At 44.3% G+C, this 20,426-nt stretch overlaps 1 protein-coding gene across 1 annotated transcript in view; it reads left to right on the top strand.

Annotated features, from left to right (window-relative positions):
* The window catches only part of MYO19 (myosin XIX), a 134,035-nt gene that overhangs the window by 92,345 nt on the left and 21,264 nt on the right, over nt 1-20,426 (top strand). Inside the window, 5 exon segments of the mRNA XM_075589481.1 lie at nt 458-571; nt 7,363-7,539; nt 11,737-11,883; nt 12,819-12,926; nt 13,535-13,605. Of these exon segments, the coding sequence (XP_075445596.1) occupies nt 458-571; nt 7,363-7,539; nt 11,737-11,883; nt 12,819-12,926; nt 13,535-13,605 (617 nt within the window).

The following is a 20,426-nucleotide window of genomic DNA, read 5'->3' as shown; positions in this document are numbered from 1 at the left end:
GCTGTGTGGTCCGTGTCACTTCCGGTTGGATTGACGTCACATCCGGTAAAGTTTGACCGGAAAAGTTTGTGCAGCGGATAGTCGGTGCATCCTCCTAGCGTCTCAGACAGGCTTGTCGATAGCTCAACGCGTTTCACTGATCAAGTCATCTTCATCAGAAATGAGCTGACTTAAATGACACAGTTTGCTTTTAACAAATTGCATACATGTGAGTTTACCATAGGTTTCTTGACTTTTAGCATTCTATTTAAGAGGGTTGGTGGGAGATATCTCTCCTCTATCCCCCAGTTTATAGAACACGCTTTTTAGCAAGAAAGAAAATCAGATATTTCCGGGTAGAAGCTATCATTACAATGTTATTCGGTGCAGGCAGAAGCTATTAGATTAAACAATGGATAACAATTGCATAAGTAAGGGGGTCTGATGTTATTTTCCTTTTTATTTTCCCGTGCTGTAGGATGAATATGCAGCAGAGGGGCTAAAGTGGTCATTCATAAGTTACCAGGATAACCAGAGCTGTGTGGATCTGATCGAAGGAGGTCCCGTTAGTATTTTCTCTTTGTTGAATGAGGTGTGTAAATACTGCATTGCTATTGTTAAACTGGCCTTACTTACATAGGTTCTATGCATACAGAAAGGTGCTGAACACCCATTTATAATAGTCACCTTTTTACATATATTAGATATATTCCAGATCCTTTACATGGTTTATAGCTAGAATCTGCACTTTTCAAGTTCTTCTGCACCACGTTAATTTACTATGTAAATGCGTATCCTTTTATTTAAATACATTTGAAAGTTTTATTGGATACAGGAAAACATGACACGAGGGAACGAAACATGACGTAAAAAAAAAATCACAAAATAGAAGGATAACATATATAATGAATGTATATACTGTACAACACAAAAAAAAGAGAACAAGATAATGCCATCAAGGAGATGCATAAAGTAGGATCTGCAGTGGAATAAAGAATGATATAATATCACTATAGAGATAATGGAGAACTGGGGAGAGACGACATCCATTGCCTTTTAATAGGTCATGTCTAAAGGGGTTGAGACATAAACTAATTTAATGACCTGGGAGCCAAGCTCTCCAAATGAAATCAGTATGGTGTACTTCACTGGCAGGTTTTTACATCTTCATTACCTCACATACTAGTTTATCCCATTCTTCAATGCCTGTGGATTTGAGCTACTTTCCAAGGCTAAATGGTGTGTAGATTCACCAACCCTTAAAGTCACATGTTTTTAAATTATTACTCTCCAATGAAATATAAATATATTTTTATTTTTTCTGGGTCCACTGAAGTTAAGCTACTTATGTTTATCTCTTTGACTAATGTTGGTATACCCCCACAGGGCTTTAGATAAAGATTGTCAAAACCTTCCAAAGCACGTGTTTAACATGATAAGTCTAAAAATGATTATCCATTAAACATACTGTGAGTGCTCCTCTCCATGGATATTAACCAATGAATGCCAATGCCAAATTCCCAAATAAAGAAGTTAGAGGGGAGGTAAATATTGTGCCATGTTCTTGACATACAGTGGTTAGAACATTTGTGAACCCTAATGACAATTATGAAAATTCCATAGTTTTTTTCCCCCTGATAACATTCTTCAATCAAAACTAGTATTTTCTTAAATATTCAATATGGTTTATATAAACCAATTCCATGTATTTTGAAACAAAATGATGTATGAATTAGACAATGAATAATTATGAGTCGGGGTATGTGCAAAAATAAGTGAAAAGCTGATTTTACCAACTGAATTCAAGGGAATAATTAGAATCAGATGTTTAAATAATTAGGTAGATCTTCTGGGGTGAGTTTGGGAGACCCCACCTTTATAAAAAGATCAGAAGCTTTGTGAGTTTGATCTTCACTATACAGGTGTGTGGAAACACATCATGCCACAATCAAAAGAAATCTCTGAGGACCTCAGAAAAGCCGTTATTGATGCTCATCAATCTAGAATGGTTATACAATAATTTCTAAGGATCTGGGGCTCCACCAATCCTCTATCAGACAGTCTACAAATAGAAAAAGTTGAAGACCACAGCCACTCTACCCAGGAGTGGTCATCCTACCAACATTTCTCCAAAAACAAACCGGCAAATCATCCAGGCAGTCACACAGAATCCCAGAGTAACATCCAAGGATCTGAAGGCTCTTCTCGTCTTGGTTCATGACTCAACTATAAAAAAAGAGTGAACATGAATGGTGTTCATGGAAGGATAGCCAGGAGGAAACCACTGCCTAATTATTTAAACATCTGATTCTAATCTGCTTTCTGAAAAGAACATTGCTGCTTATCTGAAGTTTGCCAAAGACCACATAGATGATCCACAACAATTCTGGAACAATGTTCTCTGGATAGACGCGTTAAAGGTAGAACTTTTGGCCTCAATGAGAAACATTATGTTTGGCGAAAACCAAACACTGCGTTCGAACAGAAGGACCTCATCCCAACCGACAAGCACGGTGGTGGGAGTGTGATGGTTTGGGGCTGCTTTGCTGTATGAGGACCTGGATTGCTTGCCATCATTGATACAACCATGAATTCTGCATTGTATCAGAAGATTCTAGATGAGAATGTCAGGCCATCCTTCCGTAAGCTGAAACGAAAGTGGGTCATGCAGCAAGACACTGATCCTAAACATTCTGTGACGGGAGACCAGGCATTAACACTTTTTATACCGGTATCAAAACATTGAGCAAAACAAGATGGTAAAATTAATAATCATTTATTCACTTAAAATAGGCTAACACACAGTGAAACACAAAATACACGAGAAAGACACACTCACTGGGGATCTGGGCTCCAAAACTAGACTTTCCTAGTTGAATTCGAACATAACACAAAGTTTTTGGTTGTCCGGGACTTGGCCCAAAATGTCCTGGAACTCAAATCATCATGAAGTTCCTGACGCCACCGCTCTCTTTTTTCCGGAGGTGCTGAAATCCCTTGACCGGGAGCTAGTTCCAAACGTCCTGGAGCTATTTTTGGCTTGCAGTCCTAGCCGCGGCCACTAAGTTCAATTTGTAAAACTTTATCCCAAAAAGCTGGCCTTAGAAAATATTTCGACCTGAAATTTCTGAAGCCGGATCGCTGTTATTTCTCCAAGAGCATCTTTTCATGCATTCAAATTTGCCGCTGATGTTCTGGCGCTTAGAATCTCCTCTCTGGATTGGCTGAGGGATTCTTATATTATTTCAGAGTTCATTCATGAAATATTACAGCCAATCAGAGTGTGGGAAATTTCCTACCAGCCAATCAGAGCGATGCTAGTCTCCTGAAGCCGGGCAAGTGGATCCTCTGCATCAGCCAAGGGCATGCGCCAACTTGCCACATGGCATGCAGAAGCCACCCGCTGGTTTAGGCTCCTCACAGTCTGGGTGAGGGCAAATGGTAGTCCTTGGACTTCCATTCATCCCAGGACGTGGGTACTAAAGCCTAAACCTCCTGCCCAAATGCTCTTCACACCTCTGGCATCCTCTGTGGCTTTCATGTCCGATGTCTGGGTAGACACAGTGGCACCAACCTGGTAGGCCAGTGACTCACCCAGAACATCGGTCCGGAAAGACCCAGCTCATTATACCATGCACAAGCAAATATGTATTTTAAACATACTTTTGAATAAAATATACATTTATACTTTCCTAAGTCATATGGTTATGGGAAATAGAATAAGAAGTTTGCACTTTAATTGCTACTACCCATATTCCCCACACAATATACCAGACTTAAGAGCCTATGCACTAAAGTTCGATAGAAAAAAATCGCCATTGTTTTTAAATCTCAATTTTTGACAGCGTTGCTATCACGGTATGCAGATATCCCCGAATACCAGTGATAGCAACATTTGCAAAAATGGTGAGTAGCCGGTGATGAGATGATCGCCTCTCTGAAAAGGGCTCACCTGGCGAGTTCTATCTGTTGCAGAGAGAGAGAGACGCCTCTCCCTGTGCAAAGCTCGCCCGAAATTAAATTTTTTACATTTACATTTTATTACTAGTGTAGATGAGCAGGGGGTCTCCGGTGCAGAACCGTGTTGATTTGAGGTTCGGGGACCCCCTTCTTCCCGTTATGGGGTGCCGTCATCTCCTATGCATTTGATTCCCACGGTCACGTGACGGGAAATATTTCAATGCATAGGAGATACCGGTACCACATAATGGGTCCTGTATCTCGGGAAGTAGGTGGTTCCCGGACCTGAAATCAACAAGGTTCTGCTTCGGAGACCCCCTGCTACAAAACACAAGTTTTAAAATTAAAATATGTCATAACCACCAATACACAACCCACCCCCTGTGCCTCCACATAAAACCATTATTTATTTATTTTAACACAGGATTGATCCCAGAGGCCGGCGGGTGTCCCCAGGTGGTCCCCGTGAGTGTCTGTGGGACCTTGGGGGGTCCTCAGGTGGTCCCCGTGAGTGTCCATGGGCTTCCAGGTGGTGTCCGTGGGTGTCAGGGGGCCCCACAAGGGGCCCCCGGGTTTTCCCTGCGAGTGTCTGGGGGCCTTCGGGTGGTTCCCATGGGTGTCCGGGGGTCCTCGGGTGGTTCCCGTGGGCTTCCGGGGGTCCTCGGGTGGTCCCCGTGGGCGTCTGGGGGTCCTTGGGTGGTCCCCGCTAGCCTGCAGCACCAATCCTGTAAAATAAATAAGCATGGCATACATTTCAATAAATACACCTCCCCCCCTCACCCACCAAACACATACAGTACAGTTATGTGCAAAATAACTTTTACTTAAATAAATGACAAAATATAGAAGACAGACAGAGCCCAGTGCTACATCCAATGACACAAATACACAGTAAAGTACCTTAATAAAAAAAAAAATATATATATATATATATATATATATAAATATATATATATCTACTATATATTTCTGAAAGCACTGTATACCTGTCTGCGTGTCCTCTGTCCCTAGCGGCAATCGCATTGGAGCTTTGGCCCGTCACTCCGCCTCAGGCCAATGAGATGTCTCCCTTGGCCCGCCCGCCCGCCCCCGCACACCTCTCATTGGCTGAGGCGGAGTGACGGGCCAAAGGTCACACACACACACACACCACCCCCGCCCAGGTAAGTCACACGCGTCCCGCCTCAACTTATGGCCCCAGTAATTCACCTATTTCAGGCGCGCAGCCTCGCGCCTCAGGCCCACACAGGGCGCTTCCTGCCGCCGCCTGCACGCGCCTCCGGCACCCGGGCAGCACATCGGGCGACTAAGCGGTCGCCAAGGGGGGCGGGGGAGAGCGAGTCACGAGGAGCGGGGGAGCGAGCCCCGAGTCACGGGGAGCGAGTCACGGGGAGCGGGGGGGCGAGCCCCGAGTCACGGGGAACGGGGGGGCGAGTCACGGGGAGCGGGGGAGCGATCCCCCAGTCACGGGGAGCGGGGGGGGGGCGAGTCACGGGGAGCGAGCCACCAGTCACGGGGAGCGGGTGGTTGAGCCCCGAGTCACGGGGAGCGGGGGGGCGAGTCACGGGGAGCTAGGGGGGTGAGTCACGGGGAGCGGGGGGGGCGAGTCACGGGGAGCGAGCCCCGAGTCACGGGGAACGGGGGAGCGAGCCCCGAGTCACGGGGAGCCGGGGGGCGAGTTACGGGGAGCGGGGGGGCGAGCCCTGAGTCACGGGGAACGGGGGAGCGAGTCACGGGGAGCAGGGGGGTGAGCCCCGAGTCACGGGGAGCGGGGGGGCGAGTCACGGGGAGCGGGGGGCGAGTCACGGGGAGCGGGGGGGGAGTCACGGGGAGCGGGGGGGCGAGTTACGGGGAGCGGGGGGGCAAGCCCTGAGTCACGGGGAACGGGGGAGCGAGTCACGGGGAGAAGGGGGAGCGCGCCCCGAGTCACGGGGAACGGGGGAGCGAGCCCCGAGTCACGGGGAACCAAGAAGGGGGAGCGCCCAGCGGGGGGACGGACGCCGGGGGGGGGCATGCGGATGCATAAATTATGACAATACATATGCCCCCTGCTCCCCACTCCCCCCCCCCCCCACTCCCCCACTCCCCCCCCCCCCCACTCCCCACCCCCCCCCCACTCCACCCCCCCCCCCCCCCCCCCACTCCCCACCCCCCCCCACCCTCCTTCCCTGCAATCTCTGCTTGCTGGCATTCCTGGAAAGGTAAAAACAGATACATTCTTTGTCGCATAGTTATTTACAATGCATAGACAATCACTGGGCTCAAGAGATGACATTCCCGAACCCTGATACTCGGATCAGAGGTAACCAAATGGGCTTAAACCTTTATTGTTACCCCTCACTGTCACACATACAAGCGGATCTAGAAAAGAATGGCTCAGAAGAAGAAATTCCACGTTTTTGAATGGCCTAGTCAGTCTGGACCTACCCCATCAAAATATTGTGGCAGGACCTGACGCGAGCTGTCCATGCAAGGAAGCCTTCAAATGTCACTGAGTTGAAGCAGGTCTGTATGGAGGAATGGGCCAAAATTCCTCAAAACCGACGTGAGACTGACCAGCAGTTACAGGAAATACTTAGTTGAAGTCATTGCTGCTCAAGGGGTACTGAATCTAAAGGTTCACATACTTTTTCACACATGGATATTGAATGTTGAATCATTTGTGGACAAATGTTGGAAACGTATTATTTTTTTTCTCATTTGTTTATTCAGCTTATCTTTATCTACTATTAGAACTTAAATTAAGATCTAATAACATTTTAGATTTGAAATATGTGAACATCTTTAAAGGGTTCGCAAACTTTTTCTCGCCACAGTATATATCTGATCCCACATGTCCAGAGAAAATTCAAAAGGCCTAAACCTTTAGGCAATTTACTTCACATAAAGAATACACTATTTGTGTAAATATTGAGGATTTCTTCCTTCAGACTGTAGGTAAGGGTTTGATGATGAACAAAGCCCTGTAATATTTTAAAGTGAAATATCAATTTGAACACGTTTAGAAAGATCAATATTTAAAACTTCTTTATAATGTAAAATGAATCTGTTCAAATCTGAAGATACAAAATATAAACTCTATATTTTGTCTAACTTGTGGTTAGTTAAGACAGGGGGGTGCACAAACTTTTTTTCCCCGTGCGCACCCCTTCCTGCTCATCTCCCTCCAACCCGCCCCTGTCCCCCCCCCGCACAGCCCCGGCATCAAATGATGCGCGGTGTCATTTGACATCACGTTGGCACACCCCTCGGTCTCGATCAACAAGTTGAGTCATAGAAGGATCATAATATCTGCAATGATCAGGAAAATGTATTGGTAATTCCAAGACTCATTGATGCCAGAGTTAATCACACGGATTTAACACTGCTTGATTTCTCAAGAATAAGAAATGGGATATACTGATGAATGTCTGTCTCTTTTAGGAATGTCGTCTAAAAAGATCTTCAGATGCATGCCAGCTCCAGTCCCGGATAGAGAAAGCTCTTTCTCACCAAAAATGCATCGGGAGAACAAAGTTTAGCGAGAAACCTAATTTCATTGTGTCCCACTATGCTGGCAAAGTGACATACCAGATTGAAGACATGGCAGAAAAAAACAAGGTGTGTTGTGACACTTCCTTCCCTCCTATAATTTCTGTTGCTGTGTGAGACTTAAACAATATTAAAGCGTTCTTTAATTTTGATAATCTAAAAGTGTATATGTGTGTGTGTGTGTATGTGTGTGTATATGTATATGTGTGTATATATACACTGGCGACACACTTTATTGAAGTGTGGCCAGTACCGCAAGCCGGGAGATTTCCCGGCTTGCAAGTGGCAGCCCCTCGGCGTGCCGCGCGTCTCCGATGCGCGGTCACGCGTCATCGGGTGCCTGCGCCCCCTGCACGCGCGTCCAGGGCTCCCCGAGGGAGCCCTGGTGTCCCGCGATGTGGGGGACGGCGGCAGGGGGTTCCGGGGGACCCGGCGGACCCGGCAGCGGTAGGGAGAGCACCCCGATCGGAGGGCGCTCTTCCGCTGCTTTGGCGCGCGCCCGGCACCCTCCGGCGCGCGCCAGGATACTGCTGCGGCCGAGAACGGGCAAATGCTCTAATAAACTCGGCCGCAGCAGTATATGTATGTATGTATGTGTATATGTATAAATATATGTATATATATATGTGTGTGTGTGTGTGTGTATATATATATATATATATATATATATATATATATATATATATATATATATATATATATATATATTAAAGGAGATAGAATAGTTGCGCCAAAAAGTCCTACTGTAAAATTCGTAACTTCAGTCCTTCACACAGTACAGTTTTGCTGCCCGAGTTTCTCAGAGGTGATTCGCCAACCTCTGTATTGACTGTATTGATGTAGAGAAGGGAAAAGGGAGGGATCTTCAGGCGCGTCGTTCTGCTTGTGGCTCCAGGAGATATATGAACGTGGGAAATAAAAGAGAAATGGGGGACCACAATAAGGAGTAATTCAACACATATAGGTACCTTAGTTCTCTTTATAGGGATAGATAATTAATAGGAGAGGAGACACACTCACATTAGGTGTCTGGTCTTGGTCGGATGACTGATCCTCTGGGGGGAGGGAGGGGAGAGGGAGGGCCCCCTGATGATTCCTTCCTGGTTCAAAGTCCAGCCAGGCCACACTTCCTAGCGAAGACAAGGACAACAGCAGGGTCCCACGCCACGGGGTCTCCGACAACAAGCCCCTCACACCTTATGGCCGGGTGCAGGCTGGTAACTCAGTCCGCTTGGGAAGCCTCCCTCTGCGCCACGATCTGTTCCGCTGTGCTCCCTAACTAACGGGAGCTACCTATTCATAGGGCCAGCCCTGCACACGTCTCTGTAGTGAGGGGAAACTATCTGGGGCCTAGGGGCAGGCTTGGGCCTAGTCGGGTAGCTTGACAGGCTCCCCGTTAACTACCTTCCTCTTCCCGGCTCCGGATACTCTTCCAAGTATATTGTTGACATTTCAACAGTTAAAATGTAGTACAACAGTTGACCCTTGGATATAGAACCATACTGTACATGTATGCTTCTGTTGGTTTTATGAGGCCTGGGATAAAGTTAGTTTATTCATGGGTTCTAATGTTTACCACAGTTTTTATAGGTTTTAGTCTACTGTATATAGACATTTTATTAAAATTGATAGTAATTCTTCATTATTATGTTGCCAGTAGATGGTTCATTTTTGTGTATTGTTTAATGTTAGTTCGTACAATGTGTCATTAATATTCTTTATTGCCTGTTTCTTGTGTATTGTTTAGTGTTAGTTTGCACAATGTACTGTCAATGTTTTACGTTTTTAGTAAGCATGTGTGTTGCGCTATTGTATTGTGTCAACACTGATTGGACGACTATAAGCAAGGTGTGATTCCCATAGGCTGAAGGATTATTCAGCCTTGGTACTTAAACAGTGCCAGGGAATCCTAAGACCAACCCCTGAAGAAGTGTCGCTCTGATACGAAACACGTCGCGGTGAGGTCATACGCAGCAACGTAAGGTTCGTGACGACGAGCTACGGAAGCTGCAGTTGCGCATACCCACGAGAACGTTGTTAGAAGTGTTGATCCGGCTTTTAAATTTCATCACGGAAGCTGGAAACCTTCTGTTCCTCTTTAACAACTGGGACTTTGGCGAGGGGCTTCAGTGACTTGAGGCCCGATCCTCAGGGGTATCGCAGACGATTGGGATCACTGTGATCCACTTCTATTTTATGTAAGTTGTACATGTTCCAATTGTACATTTAAATTGTATTTTATTTGACTAATTTTGACTTTGTTCTTTCTCCTATGCGCCCCATTTACATGTTTCTGTTTTAAAACCACCATGCCATTTTTAAAATGTTAACTCAATAGAATATCAATATTGTACTTGACAACCCTTCATGATTACTGCTAGAACAGCACATCAACCACTGAACCTGAAATACTCAATTCCTTTGTTGAGAGTTCATACCCAGTTGAGTAAAAAATGTTGCCATGATTCCAAAATCGCATTGACGGTTGCCCACTTGAAATCATCCCCTTACTCTATTTTCTATTAATTATTTTTTACTGTCTTTCATTGCAAAATGTTTATTTTTTTATCCATATTCACCTGTAAAACTAGTGCAAAATATAATTAACACTTTCGATACTGGAACAGTAGTAATACACGTGACAATCATATAAATAACAAATACTACAAATAACAGAACATGGGAATAAGTGCTTCAGACATAAAAAAAATTAACATTTAGGAAGAGGAGTCCCTGCTTCGAAGAGCTTACAGTCTAATTGGTAGGTAGGAAGAACGTACAGAGACAGTAGGAGGGCATTCTGGTAAGTGTGTATGCAAGGGGCCAGGCTTTATGTATCAGGTCTATAGTATTAGCCACGGTGCTACTCATATGCTTCGTTAAGCAGGTGTGTTTTAAGGTGGCACTTAAAGGTGGATAGAGAGGGTGCTAGTCGGGTATTGAGGGGACTGGCATTCCAGAGGTGTGGGCAGTGATGCCAACCTCAAGGTCATTAATAAACCAGTTAAAAAGCAGGGGTCCCAGTACTGATCCCTGAGGTACTCCCACTCACAACTTTAGCCCAACCTGAAAAAGTTCCATTTATTCCAAATCTCTGTCTATCCTTCAACCAGTTTTCAATCCAGGAGCATATATTTATACGGAGTCCAATTTGCTTTATTTTGTACACCAACCTCTTGTGTGGAACCGTATCAAAAGCCTTTGCAAAATCTAAGTAGGCCACATCAATTGCATTACCCATGTCTAAATTCCTACTTACCTCCTCAAAGAAAAAAATAAGATTAGTTTGGCAAGATCTATCCTTCATAAATCCATGCTGACTATTACTAATAATTTTGTTTTCCATTAGGTATTTTTCTTCAGTTATATCGCGCATCCCATGTGGCGAGATCTGAATGTGCGAGTTTCAGGAGCAATGTGAATCTCAAGAGTTTCTAGAATAGCTCGATTTGCCAAAAATTGTGACTCTGAGCATTTTTTTACCTCTTGCACAGTTTGACTGTTCGGGAGCGCGACTGATCGATAAGAAGCACTTCTCGAGCGTCTTTAGCATGTTTTTTAAGCTTTCTGAATAGCTACACAAGCAAACTCGTTCGAGAAGTGCTCATAATTCTCGATAAATCACTTATCGAAGCTACTTGTATAGGCTCCCAAGTATGGAAAAGGTGTGTGTGTGTGTGTGTGTGTGTGTGTGTGTGTGTGTGTGTGTGTGTGTGTGTGTGTGTGTGTGTGTGTGTGTGTGTGTGTGTGTGTACTTTTGAGAGCATCTAGGAATGTCTGTAGAGGTGGAATAGCCATAGATCTGAAGAGCTTATAAACACTGCACCAAAAAATTGTCCTTAGACCAAAGTGTCTCCAGCATAAAGGGAAACATCCCCTTTTTTCATTGAGATATTGGTCTTCTTTGTATGCTTGTTAACTTAATTGGTATTTAATTCATTCATTATTTTTGTGTGCATATATTTCCCCCTTTTTTTTTTTTGGAAGTTAAGTGGAAGTTCTAAATGGTTCTTATGTTTGTTAGATTTTTAGTTAATTTATTTTTGCACTGTTGACAAGACATTTTCAGGCCATGGACAGCTTGCGTACATTTTATCTACTTTTTTTTTCATCACTTTTTTTTTTTAAATTAGCTTTTTATTCCATGACTTTAGTCCTGTCACACTGGTTCCTGTTTGATTAGTCGGAATGTTTTTTTTTTTTTTTTGTGGATAGTCTCAATTTTCAGGTGCTCCTTTTTTTTTTATCCCATCTTTTCCTACTTAGGACCCTGTTCCTACAGAACTCCTCCAGCTTCTGCAAGAGTCCAAGGATTGCCTGCTTCAAAAGTTATTTCCTGCAGAGAACAATAAACAGATTGATATAAGCACAGACAACAGGGCAGCCATTGTGACAGTCGTTTCCAAATTTAAGGTTAGTCCTGTCACGTTTGCTTGGTTGTTTTAATGTCTTGGCAATGATGTCTATTTATTTATCTTTTTTTATTTATAGACTTTCTTTAAAATGAAGGAGGGTTGTTAAGAATTGTTTGTTATGTTGTATGATTTAGAATATTAAATATGCGATCATGTTGCAGCCTCTGAATGGCAGATGACTACATCAAAGCAAGTCAGATGAGTCCTCAATAAAGCCAGGAAGGTTAACTCCATTACATACTGTACAGTATGTAACCTTAACTGTGATCTTCCAATAAGATGTTCATGTAATAAGATAATCCAGTGCCACTAAAGTATAATTTTGCAGGAAAATGGTTATCATTAAGGTGATATCACTATGGATCTGATTTAATAAACAGTGCTAAATTGTAAGGCATATAATACCGCATTCAAATGAATTAAGGCTTGGTAACTATGATATTATGGGCAATATTTACTAAATGGTCCTAAGCCATAAGGCACTCTATGGCCCTTAGCCATAAGGCACCCTGTGGTCTATTGGCGTGAATAACTTATGGCTTAGCACCATTTCATAATGGGACCCTATATCTCAAAGTATTTTTCATCAGAGTTTTAATACATTTCTCTATTTGATACCCTACATAGTTAAAGAGGGGATAGGGAAAATAAAGGTTTTTTTTTTTAAGTACAGTTGATTATTGTGAGTGGCTTGAATTTAGTGGAAGAGGTGTTTATAATAGCATTTAGGTAGTCAGCCCCTGAACTTGAACATTAATTGGTATTCTTGTTAATATGTCCTCACTGTGTTTAAGTCATTAAGATAATGGTATAATATGGCTTTAAGAGCGTTTTATTAAGATCAACGACCTGAAAACCCACTTGTTACCCAGTTGTGCCATTTACAAACTTAGGCGATTGTGATTTAATATTCCTGTGCATTTTGTCTTGAAGGGATCTCTTGAAAAATTAATGCATATTTTGCACAGCACGACCCCACACTACATCCGATGCATCAAACCAAACATGGACTGCCGAGCTCAAATGTTCAGAAAGGAAGAGGTAAAGTATCATGTTGTAATAAACTGAACTTGTCTAATTTTTAGCAAAATACATTTTACCAATAGCTGCGTAAAAGGAGTTCCATGCCACGTTATTAGGTTGACCCATGCTTCCCGGCTAAACCAAGAGTACTAAGAGATTGTCCGGCAAGGAGAACTGTGAAATCTCTGCAGCAATATCCCATGCAAAAAGAGAGGCAGGTACCATAGACATCTACAAATTGTAGACCTAATCCCAAGGATCAATTCACAAATCTATCATAACAATCCATCCACATGCTAGCAGTACTCCGTCTGTGAGACATGTTTCTGCTTGGTGTTATCGGGAGTAAACTTCTGTCTCTTAATAAACATACCTTTATTGGCTTACTGTACAAATGTCAGAGTGTGTCTTTACTTGATTCTAAAAACATAAATATATGATTCAATCACAAAACCGTTTACTAAAAAAAAAATGTTTTTTTTTTCTGCTGACAAACACTTTATTATTACCTTTTGAGGGCTTATTCTGTATCTGACGAAGTGGCCAGTTGGGATATAGAATAAGCCCCTTAGACTGCTTACTTATCAATGTATTTTTAGGGTCTTTATTGAATTCTTTCTTTTTAGGTTCTGACTCAGCTGGAAGCATGCGGTATTGTGGAAACTATTATTATCAGTGCAGCTGGTTTCCCAATCAGGTATGCAATGACTAACTATTCCAATTGGTCTTTTTTCAGGGATACCGATATATCGTGATCTCACCAGTCATCATATGGCATTGACTTTTGAACCAGGATCTTAAAAAACCTTTAGAGACCAGTTTCTTAATCAAAGGGCTAATTAGTGTGACGGTAGGGAGTAGCTGCCTTCATTAATAAAGGTGAAGCCTGGCTGGTTGCCCCTAAAAACCGTATGTCAAGGGCTAAAGTGTTAGCTCTTGGGTCCAGTTGTGCGCCTTGATGTATTTCCCTGTATCTCTGTTCCCATTTTACGGTCCCCTGCAGGACTGTAAGCTAGGGATGCCAGGTGTAGTTATGATGTTAGGAAATAGCTGCAGGACAGGGATTTTGGGAGGAGATTAAGGGTGGATATTGGGGAGCAACCAGGGTTAAAAAGTGTATTAAATGTTGCTGACCGGAGTAGTCAGTAGTGCTGTTACGTTACCCGCAAATAGTGTATGATTTGCGGGTACCCGTCTGTAGATGAAGTCTGGGTGTATTATGGAAGTCCCATGCAATGCAAAGTAAAAACATGACCTAATTTGGGACTTTACCTGTTCCCCTTGCCCCACAGACATAACACTTGAATAGTGTAAGTTTTAGGTGGGATTTTTGGGTCGAAATGTATTTCTTGTGTTTGCAGGAGTTCGGGGGACAAAGTTACCGGAGTGTGACGGTAGGGGGTAGCAGACCTTCATTTATAAAGGTGAAGCCTGGATGGCTGCCCCTGAAACCAAATGGCAAGGGCTGAGTGTCAGCTCTTGGGTCTAATATTGTACCTTACTGTGTTGCCCTGTACTTCTGTTCCCCTTATACTGTTCCCCGTAGGGTTATAAGCTAGGAACCGTTTGTGTGGGGTCAACTGTGTAAGCCCAGTGGGCCAGTTAATGCATTCTATGTTGTATTCCCTTTGACTCATGGTCCCATAACTGTCTGTGCAAGCTTATAAGTGGGTTGCCTTGTATGGGTGGCCCCTTATGAGAAATAGCTGCAGGGCAGAGACTTTTGGAACATGAGGAAAAAGGGGGATATTTGGGGGCAAACAGGGTTAACCTGTATTGCCTTCCAGCAAGGTATTAGAATTGGGTCTAGAAGGCTTGTATGCTAACGCAGGTTTTAGAACCCCCACTCTCAGATCCCAGTTTTAGAGTGTCGGCTCTAGGGATCAAATGTTATGGTTACTGTATTGGGTGTAGGGGTTGGTGTCTGAGAACAGGTTTTAGAGTCCAATTCAAAGACCCCACGTTTTAGGTCCAAATTGTAGAGTGTCAGCTCTAGGGATAACATTTTTAGTATTGCTGTGTTTTAAAACTACAATGCCGTTTGTGTTTCTCCTTTGAGGAAAAACCAGGTTGGTGACAAATGGCAGCCAGAGGTAAATTAGCATAGCAAAAGACATGCAGACTTGTGGCACATGGTGAGGGGAAGGGCTGTGAACAGGATATCTGGAATAGAAAGCCCTTTGTTTCACGGGAACCCAGGGGGTATGGGGCAAGCCAGGAAAATGGTTGCTGGATGTCAAACTCCTAGGCACGATTTCCATTGGCAAGTTTTGACTTTTCCCCTCCTATCATTGAATGCACAACCACAATCAATGCTCTAATTGGCTGCCAGCCCCCGCAATGTATTAGATAGGCACAAGCCCTATATAAGGAAGAGCAATGTAGCAGCTCTCTCTCTTTTCTGTTGGAGATTTGAAGAAGACAAGCAACTGCTGGCGGGCTTCTCAAAGGTCCTTGATGACAAAAAGCTATTCACACCAGCAGGGAAGAATGGTTAAGCCCAGCCAGCTGTCTGGAACCTACCAAAGTGAGCAGGGTAACGCCTTTTGCTAAAGCAGGCGCCCTGCAACTAGGAAAGGACTAGATAAAAGACCCCAGTAAGTGTGTATATTCTCTGTATTTTGTATTTGGGTGTTTCCAAGGTCTTAACCAAAAAATCTCAATTTATTTTACTGCCGTGTTTTGCCTTGTGACTGATCCCTTAAATATAAATGTGTTAAAAGACCTGGTCTACCATGACACAGAGGTCCAGTAATTCTCCCCAACGTGCAGGCATGCTTTTCAGGTATGTGAGGTGAATTACACCGGGGCTCTAAAGTGTCCCACAGAATCCTAGTTTTTGAGCCCAAGTAACCCTGACCCATTTCCCTCACAGGTATAAGGTTCCCCAAGGTCTATACTTTATTAAAGTATGTTTTATAATGTTTTATACTGTGTGTATAAATGGCTATGCAGTCAGCCCGGGCACCTACATAGGTGCCGGGATGTCTACATAGTCTGCAGTTCAAAGGAGAAAGGATGTCCTGAGGTGAGAAAACTGTTTGGTGAGCGGGGAAAGGCTAAGTGCCAGGTCCAGAGAACGGGGCACCCCACTGGGGCCCCTTTGTGACTGCAGATCTGGTGGAGCCTGCCCAGCGGGTGAAATTTGAATTTGCTTGGGGAAGATGTTGCTTGTAGGCCTGTTTCCCATTGGCTAGTTCATATTTCCCGCCCACCCGGTTTTTCAAGTCGACTTGACACGCTCCCTCCTCTGACATCAGCAGCCAGACGTGCCCCAGTTCTGATTGGCTGGTGGGAAAACTTTCCACGCTCTGATTAACCGCTAGTTCCCTTTCCATGTTAGACATAGGACACCAAAGTCTATGTAAGGGAATGCCCAATCAGAGAGCTCTCTCTCTCTTGGTCTCTCAAACTAACAGGCAATCTTGGGACTTGGACCAGTGAAGCGCTGGCAGGCTTTTCCAAGGTGCTTTGCGCGCAATAGCAAAGCACTAGGCATTGAGATGCCGGAGAAGCCTAGCCTAGCTTAGGACAGGTTCTGAGGAACAATGTTACTTGCTCCAGGCTTAGTCCAGTGACGTCGAGCGGACAGGGTAAGCTTTCCTGAAGCAGGCGCCTGCACCTATTTGAGGCTCGTTTTCACCCCCAGTAAGTGTGTATTTCAACTGTATTTTGGATTTCATTTGTGTGAACGCGAGTTTACCTGAATAAACCTCCTTTTAGTCCGCCACCTTGTTTTGCCTAGTGAATTGATCCCAGAAGGTATAAAAGGTGTTAAAAGTACTGGTCTCCCGTGACAACTAGCACTTATCATTTTTTTAAATCATGTTTTGTAGTTTACAGGGCACTTGAAAAAGAGAACTGATGTTTCTGTACTGTATACTTTAATTTCACTTATGCAGAACATGTGAGTAGGTTATCTAGGTTATAACAACCTACAAGAAAATCTACATTATTTGGACTCATTTACAGATTAGAGCAAACCAATATTCTCCCTGCTTTACTGCTTCCACAGAGAGACTATATGTCAGTTGTTAAGACAGCATGTTAACATTTAATTCAAGAGTGTCTGTAACACTACTCGTGTTAAGGAGCTATTTGGGGAATGATTTAGTGCAATATTAAAATTGGAATATGATATGTCTTCCATGTGTGAGATACCATCATCACATGTAATAAAGATGAATAGCAACCTTATATTGGACAGTAGCACAAATTGACGTTACGAAAAATGCATGTACCGATGCAGTCTGGAAATATAAAACCCAATATTTCCAGACCTCCAATTTAACCCTTCGATGCCTTAGGCCTAGAACATAGTGCAATCAGCGTCGCTGAGGCGGGCTGAGCCGCGCTGAACAGATGCACAAATCCCCTGCATCTGTAATCAGCGCGGCTATAGTTTCTCCCTCCGCATGCGCGCTGATGCGTGCGGAGGCTGAGAAACTTCCCCGAGACAGGCAGTTTTGAAATTTGCCGCTCGGGGAAGCAGAGGAGCGGTCACGTGACCGCTCCCATCCAATGGGAGCGGGGGACTAGCCCCGCCTCCCGCTCCGCCTCCTGGCACGCCCCCGCCTCCGCCTCACCCCCTGAGCGCGCTCACTGCCTCGCCTGCAAGGACAGGAAAAGCCCTATTTTCAGCAGGCGAGGCAGAGACTATGTCCCAGGCCTTAGAAGCTGCTGGGAAATTGGGGGTAGTGCAAGAAGCGGTGATCAATTTATTTATTTTTTTTCAAATAGTTTTATTAGGCATTAGTACAGAATATATTCACATAAATAATTAACAGCCTAATACAGAACATTTTTTTTTTTCCATTGAGTGGGGAAAAGAGCGACAGGTTTAGCAGTCTCTGAAGGTGGCGAGGGGAGTGGGGGGGGGGGGGGAGAAGGGGGTAGGGGAGGGGGGGGGATGGGAGGGGTGGGTGGTGTACCCTTCCCGGGAGGCCTTTCCCAGATCTGTCCCTGTTTGAGCTGAAGCTCACGGCTCAGTTTCCGCTTCACCGTTTAGAGGGCCATCTCCTCTTGTGTGGAGAATCCATGGCTGCCATATGTTGTAGAATGTGAAGAGTTTCTGTTTAAGCATGGCCGTCAATTTCTCCATGAGCATCACCTCACTGATCCTCTTTTTTATTGACCTCGTAGAGGGGGTGGTTTGCCTCTTCCAGGCAGCCGCTACTTCACGTCTCGCCGCGGTGAAAATAAAGGAGATTAATTTCCCGGTTGGACGGTCAATTCCCGTGATTGGCCGTGCAAGCAGGTAGGTCAGTGGGTCGATAGGCAGCTCTAGGTCGGTGACCTTTTTAACTAGATTCTGGACCCTAGCCCAGTATTTTATCATTTCCGGACATGACCACCAGATTTGGGCCATGTCCCCTCTATGACCACAGCCTCTCCAGCATAAATCTGACGCCAAGGGGTAGATTTGATTTAACCTCTCAGGAGTTAGGTACCAGTGATAGAGAATTTTATAGATGTTCTCCTTGGTTGTTGTGCAGATAGATGTTCCCGAGGCTGCCTCCCAGATTTCTTCCCAAATCTCTCTCTCTATTGTGATGTTCAAAGCTGCTGCCCACTTGAGCATGTAATTGTGATCTTGGAGAGTAGTTGAATTTTCTAATTCGGAATATATTTCAGAGATGAGTCCCTTTTGGTAATTATTAGCTTTGCACAATCTCTCGAATTTAGTTAGAGGGGGGAATTCTGGGTCTGGACATATCTTTTGGACAAAGTGTCTGATTTGTAGGTATTTAAATGGGTCCAGTTCTCTTATTTTATATTTGGTGCGGAGTTCTTGAAAGCTTAGGAGCTTTTCGAAGCTGAGGAGATCCACGATCCCGATCCCTCCCCTTCTTAGTTGCTCGTAAAGTTTAGATCTGCAGCCTGGGGGGAATTTGGGGTTATTGGATATGGGTGTGAGCTGTGGATTGGGCGAGCAAAGCCCGAATTGGGTCTTGTATTTCGTCCAGACCTCCCATGTAAGTATTGACGCTTTTAGTTGTAAGTTATGGGCTTGTCTGTCTCCTCTGTCTAGGCTCCAGAGGCAGGCCTGCAGAGAAGGCATTCTAGCGTACTGGGCTTCTATCTCAATCCAGCAGCAACGGGCCGGATCAGTGTTCCACATAACTGCCTGTTTCAATTGCGCAGCTATATAGCATTTGAGGATGTCTGGAACAGCCATACCTCCTCTTCCCCTTGATGCCAACAGGACCGATCTGGCCACCCTGGGTCTTTTACCCTGCCAAATGAAGTGAAACAGTCTATTTTGTATGTTTTTCAGATCAGTGCTGGGTACATGGACCGGGAGAGTCTGGAAGTAATATAAAAGTCTGGGGAGTATGTTCATCTTGATGGATGTCATTCTCCCTATCCATGAGACCCGGTAACCTTCCCACTGATCTAGGTCTTTTTTGATTGTTCCCCAGAGGGCTGGATAGTTATCCTGATATTGAGCTCGATAGTGCCTTGATATATTCACTCCCAGATATTTAATATAAGAAGTGCACCATCTGTAGCTAAAATTCAATTTAAGAAGTTTCACTTCGTGTTCTGGTAAGCTAAGATTTAGGGCTTCGGATTTTCCGCTGTTTATTTTATAGTTAGATATCTTGCCAAAGTCCGTCAGTTCCTTTTGAAGGTTCGGAAGGGAAGTTTGGGGTTTGAACAGCGTTAGAATAATATCATCAGCGAAAAGAGATATTTTATAATTTGTATCTCCTATTCCTATGCCCTGTATATTTACATTATTACGTATTTTGGCCGCCAGTGGTTCGATCGTGAGAGCAAAGAGGAGAGGTGATAGGGGACATCCCTGTCTTGTTCCGTTTTTAATTTGAAATCTCTCGGATGTTCCTCCTGAGAGTCTGACTGCGGCGGATGGGTTCTGGTAAAGAGCCCTAACCCCTGTCAGGTAAGTATCCTTAAATCCGAATTTTTTCAAGGTGTTGTCCAGAAATAGCCAGTCTATTCTATCGAATGCCTTCTCTGCATCCAAGCTCAGCAGCATCGCTTTTGTATTGGTCATATGGGTGTGCTCGATTATGTCTATTATTTTGCGCGTGTTGTCCGCCGCTTGGCGACCAGAGACAAATCCGACTTGGTCCGGGTGGATAAGTCTGGGTAATATGGGGTTTAGTCTATTTGCCAATATCTTGCTGTACAACTTGAGGTCGTTGTTCAGCAAAGATATGGGCCTATAGCTACCACATTGTGTCGGGTCTTTCCCTTCTTTATGAATGATCGCCAGGTTGGCTGTGGACATTGACGCTGGGATAGGATTCCCTTCCATAAAGGAGTTGAAAAGGTCTAGTAGGTAGGTTGATAGTATGGGGAGGAACCTTTTGTAATAGGTATTTGTAAAGCTGTCCGGGCCCGGGGCTTTGGATGCTTTAGAAGCCTTCACTGCCGCTGTTAGTTCTTCTATTGTAATTTTCTCATTTAAAATGGTATTTTCCTCTTCTGTCGGGGAGGGCAAGTCGCTGTCAGCTAGATAATTTACAATTGGCTCTTGGTCAGTCATTT

Source organism: Ascaphus truei, chromosome 3 (assembly GCF_040206685.1).
Source record: "Ascaphus truei isolate aAscTru1 chromosome 3, aAscTru1.hap1, whole genome shotgun sequence".
Taxonomy (NCBI): domain Eukaryota; kingdom Metazoa; phylum Chordata; class Amphibia; order Anura; family Ascaphidae; genus Ascaphus; species Ascaphus truei.
Note: the sequence above shows the minus strand (reverse complement) of the source record. Positions and strands in the feature narration are given on the sequence as shown.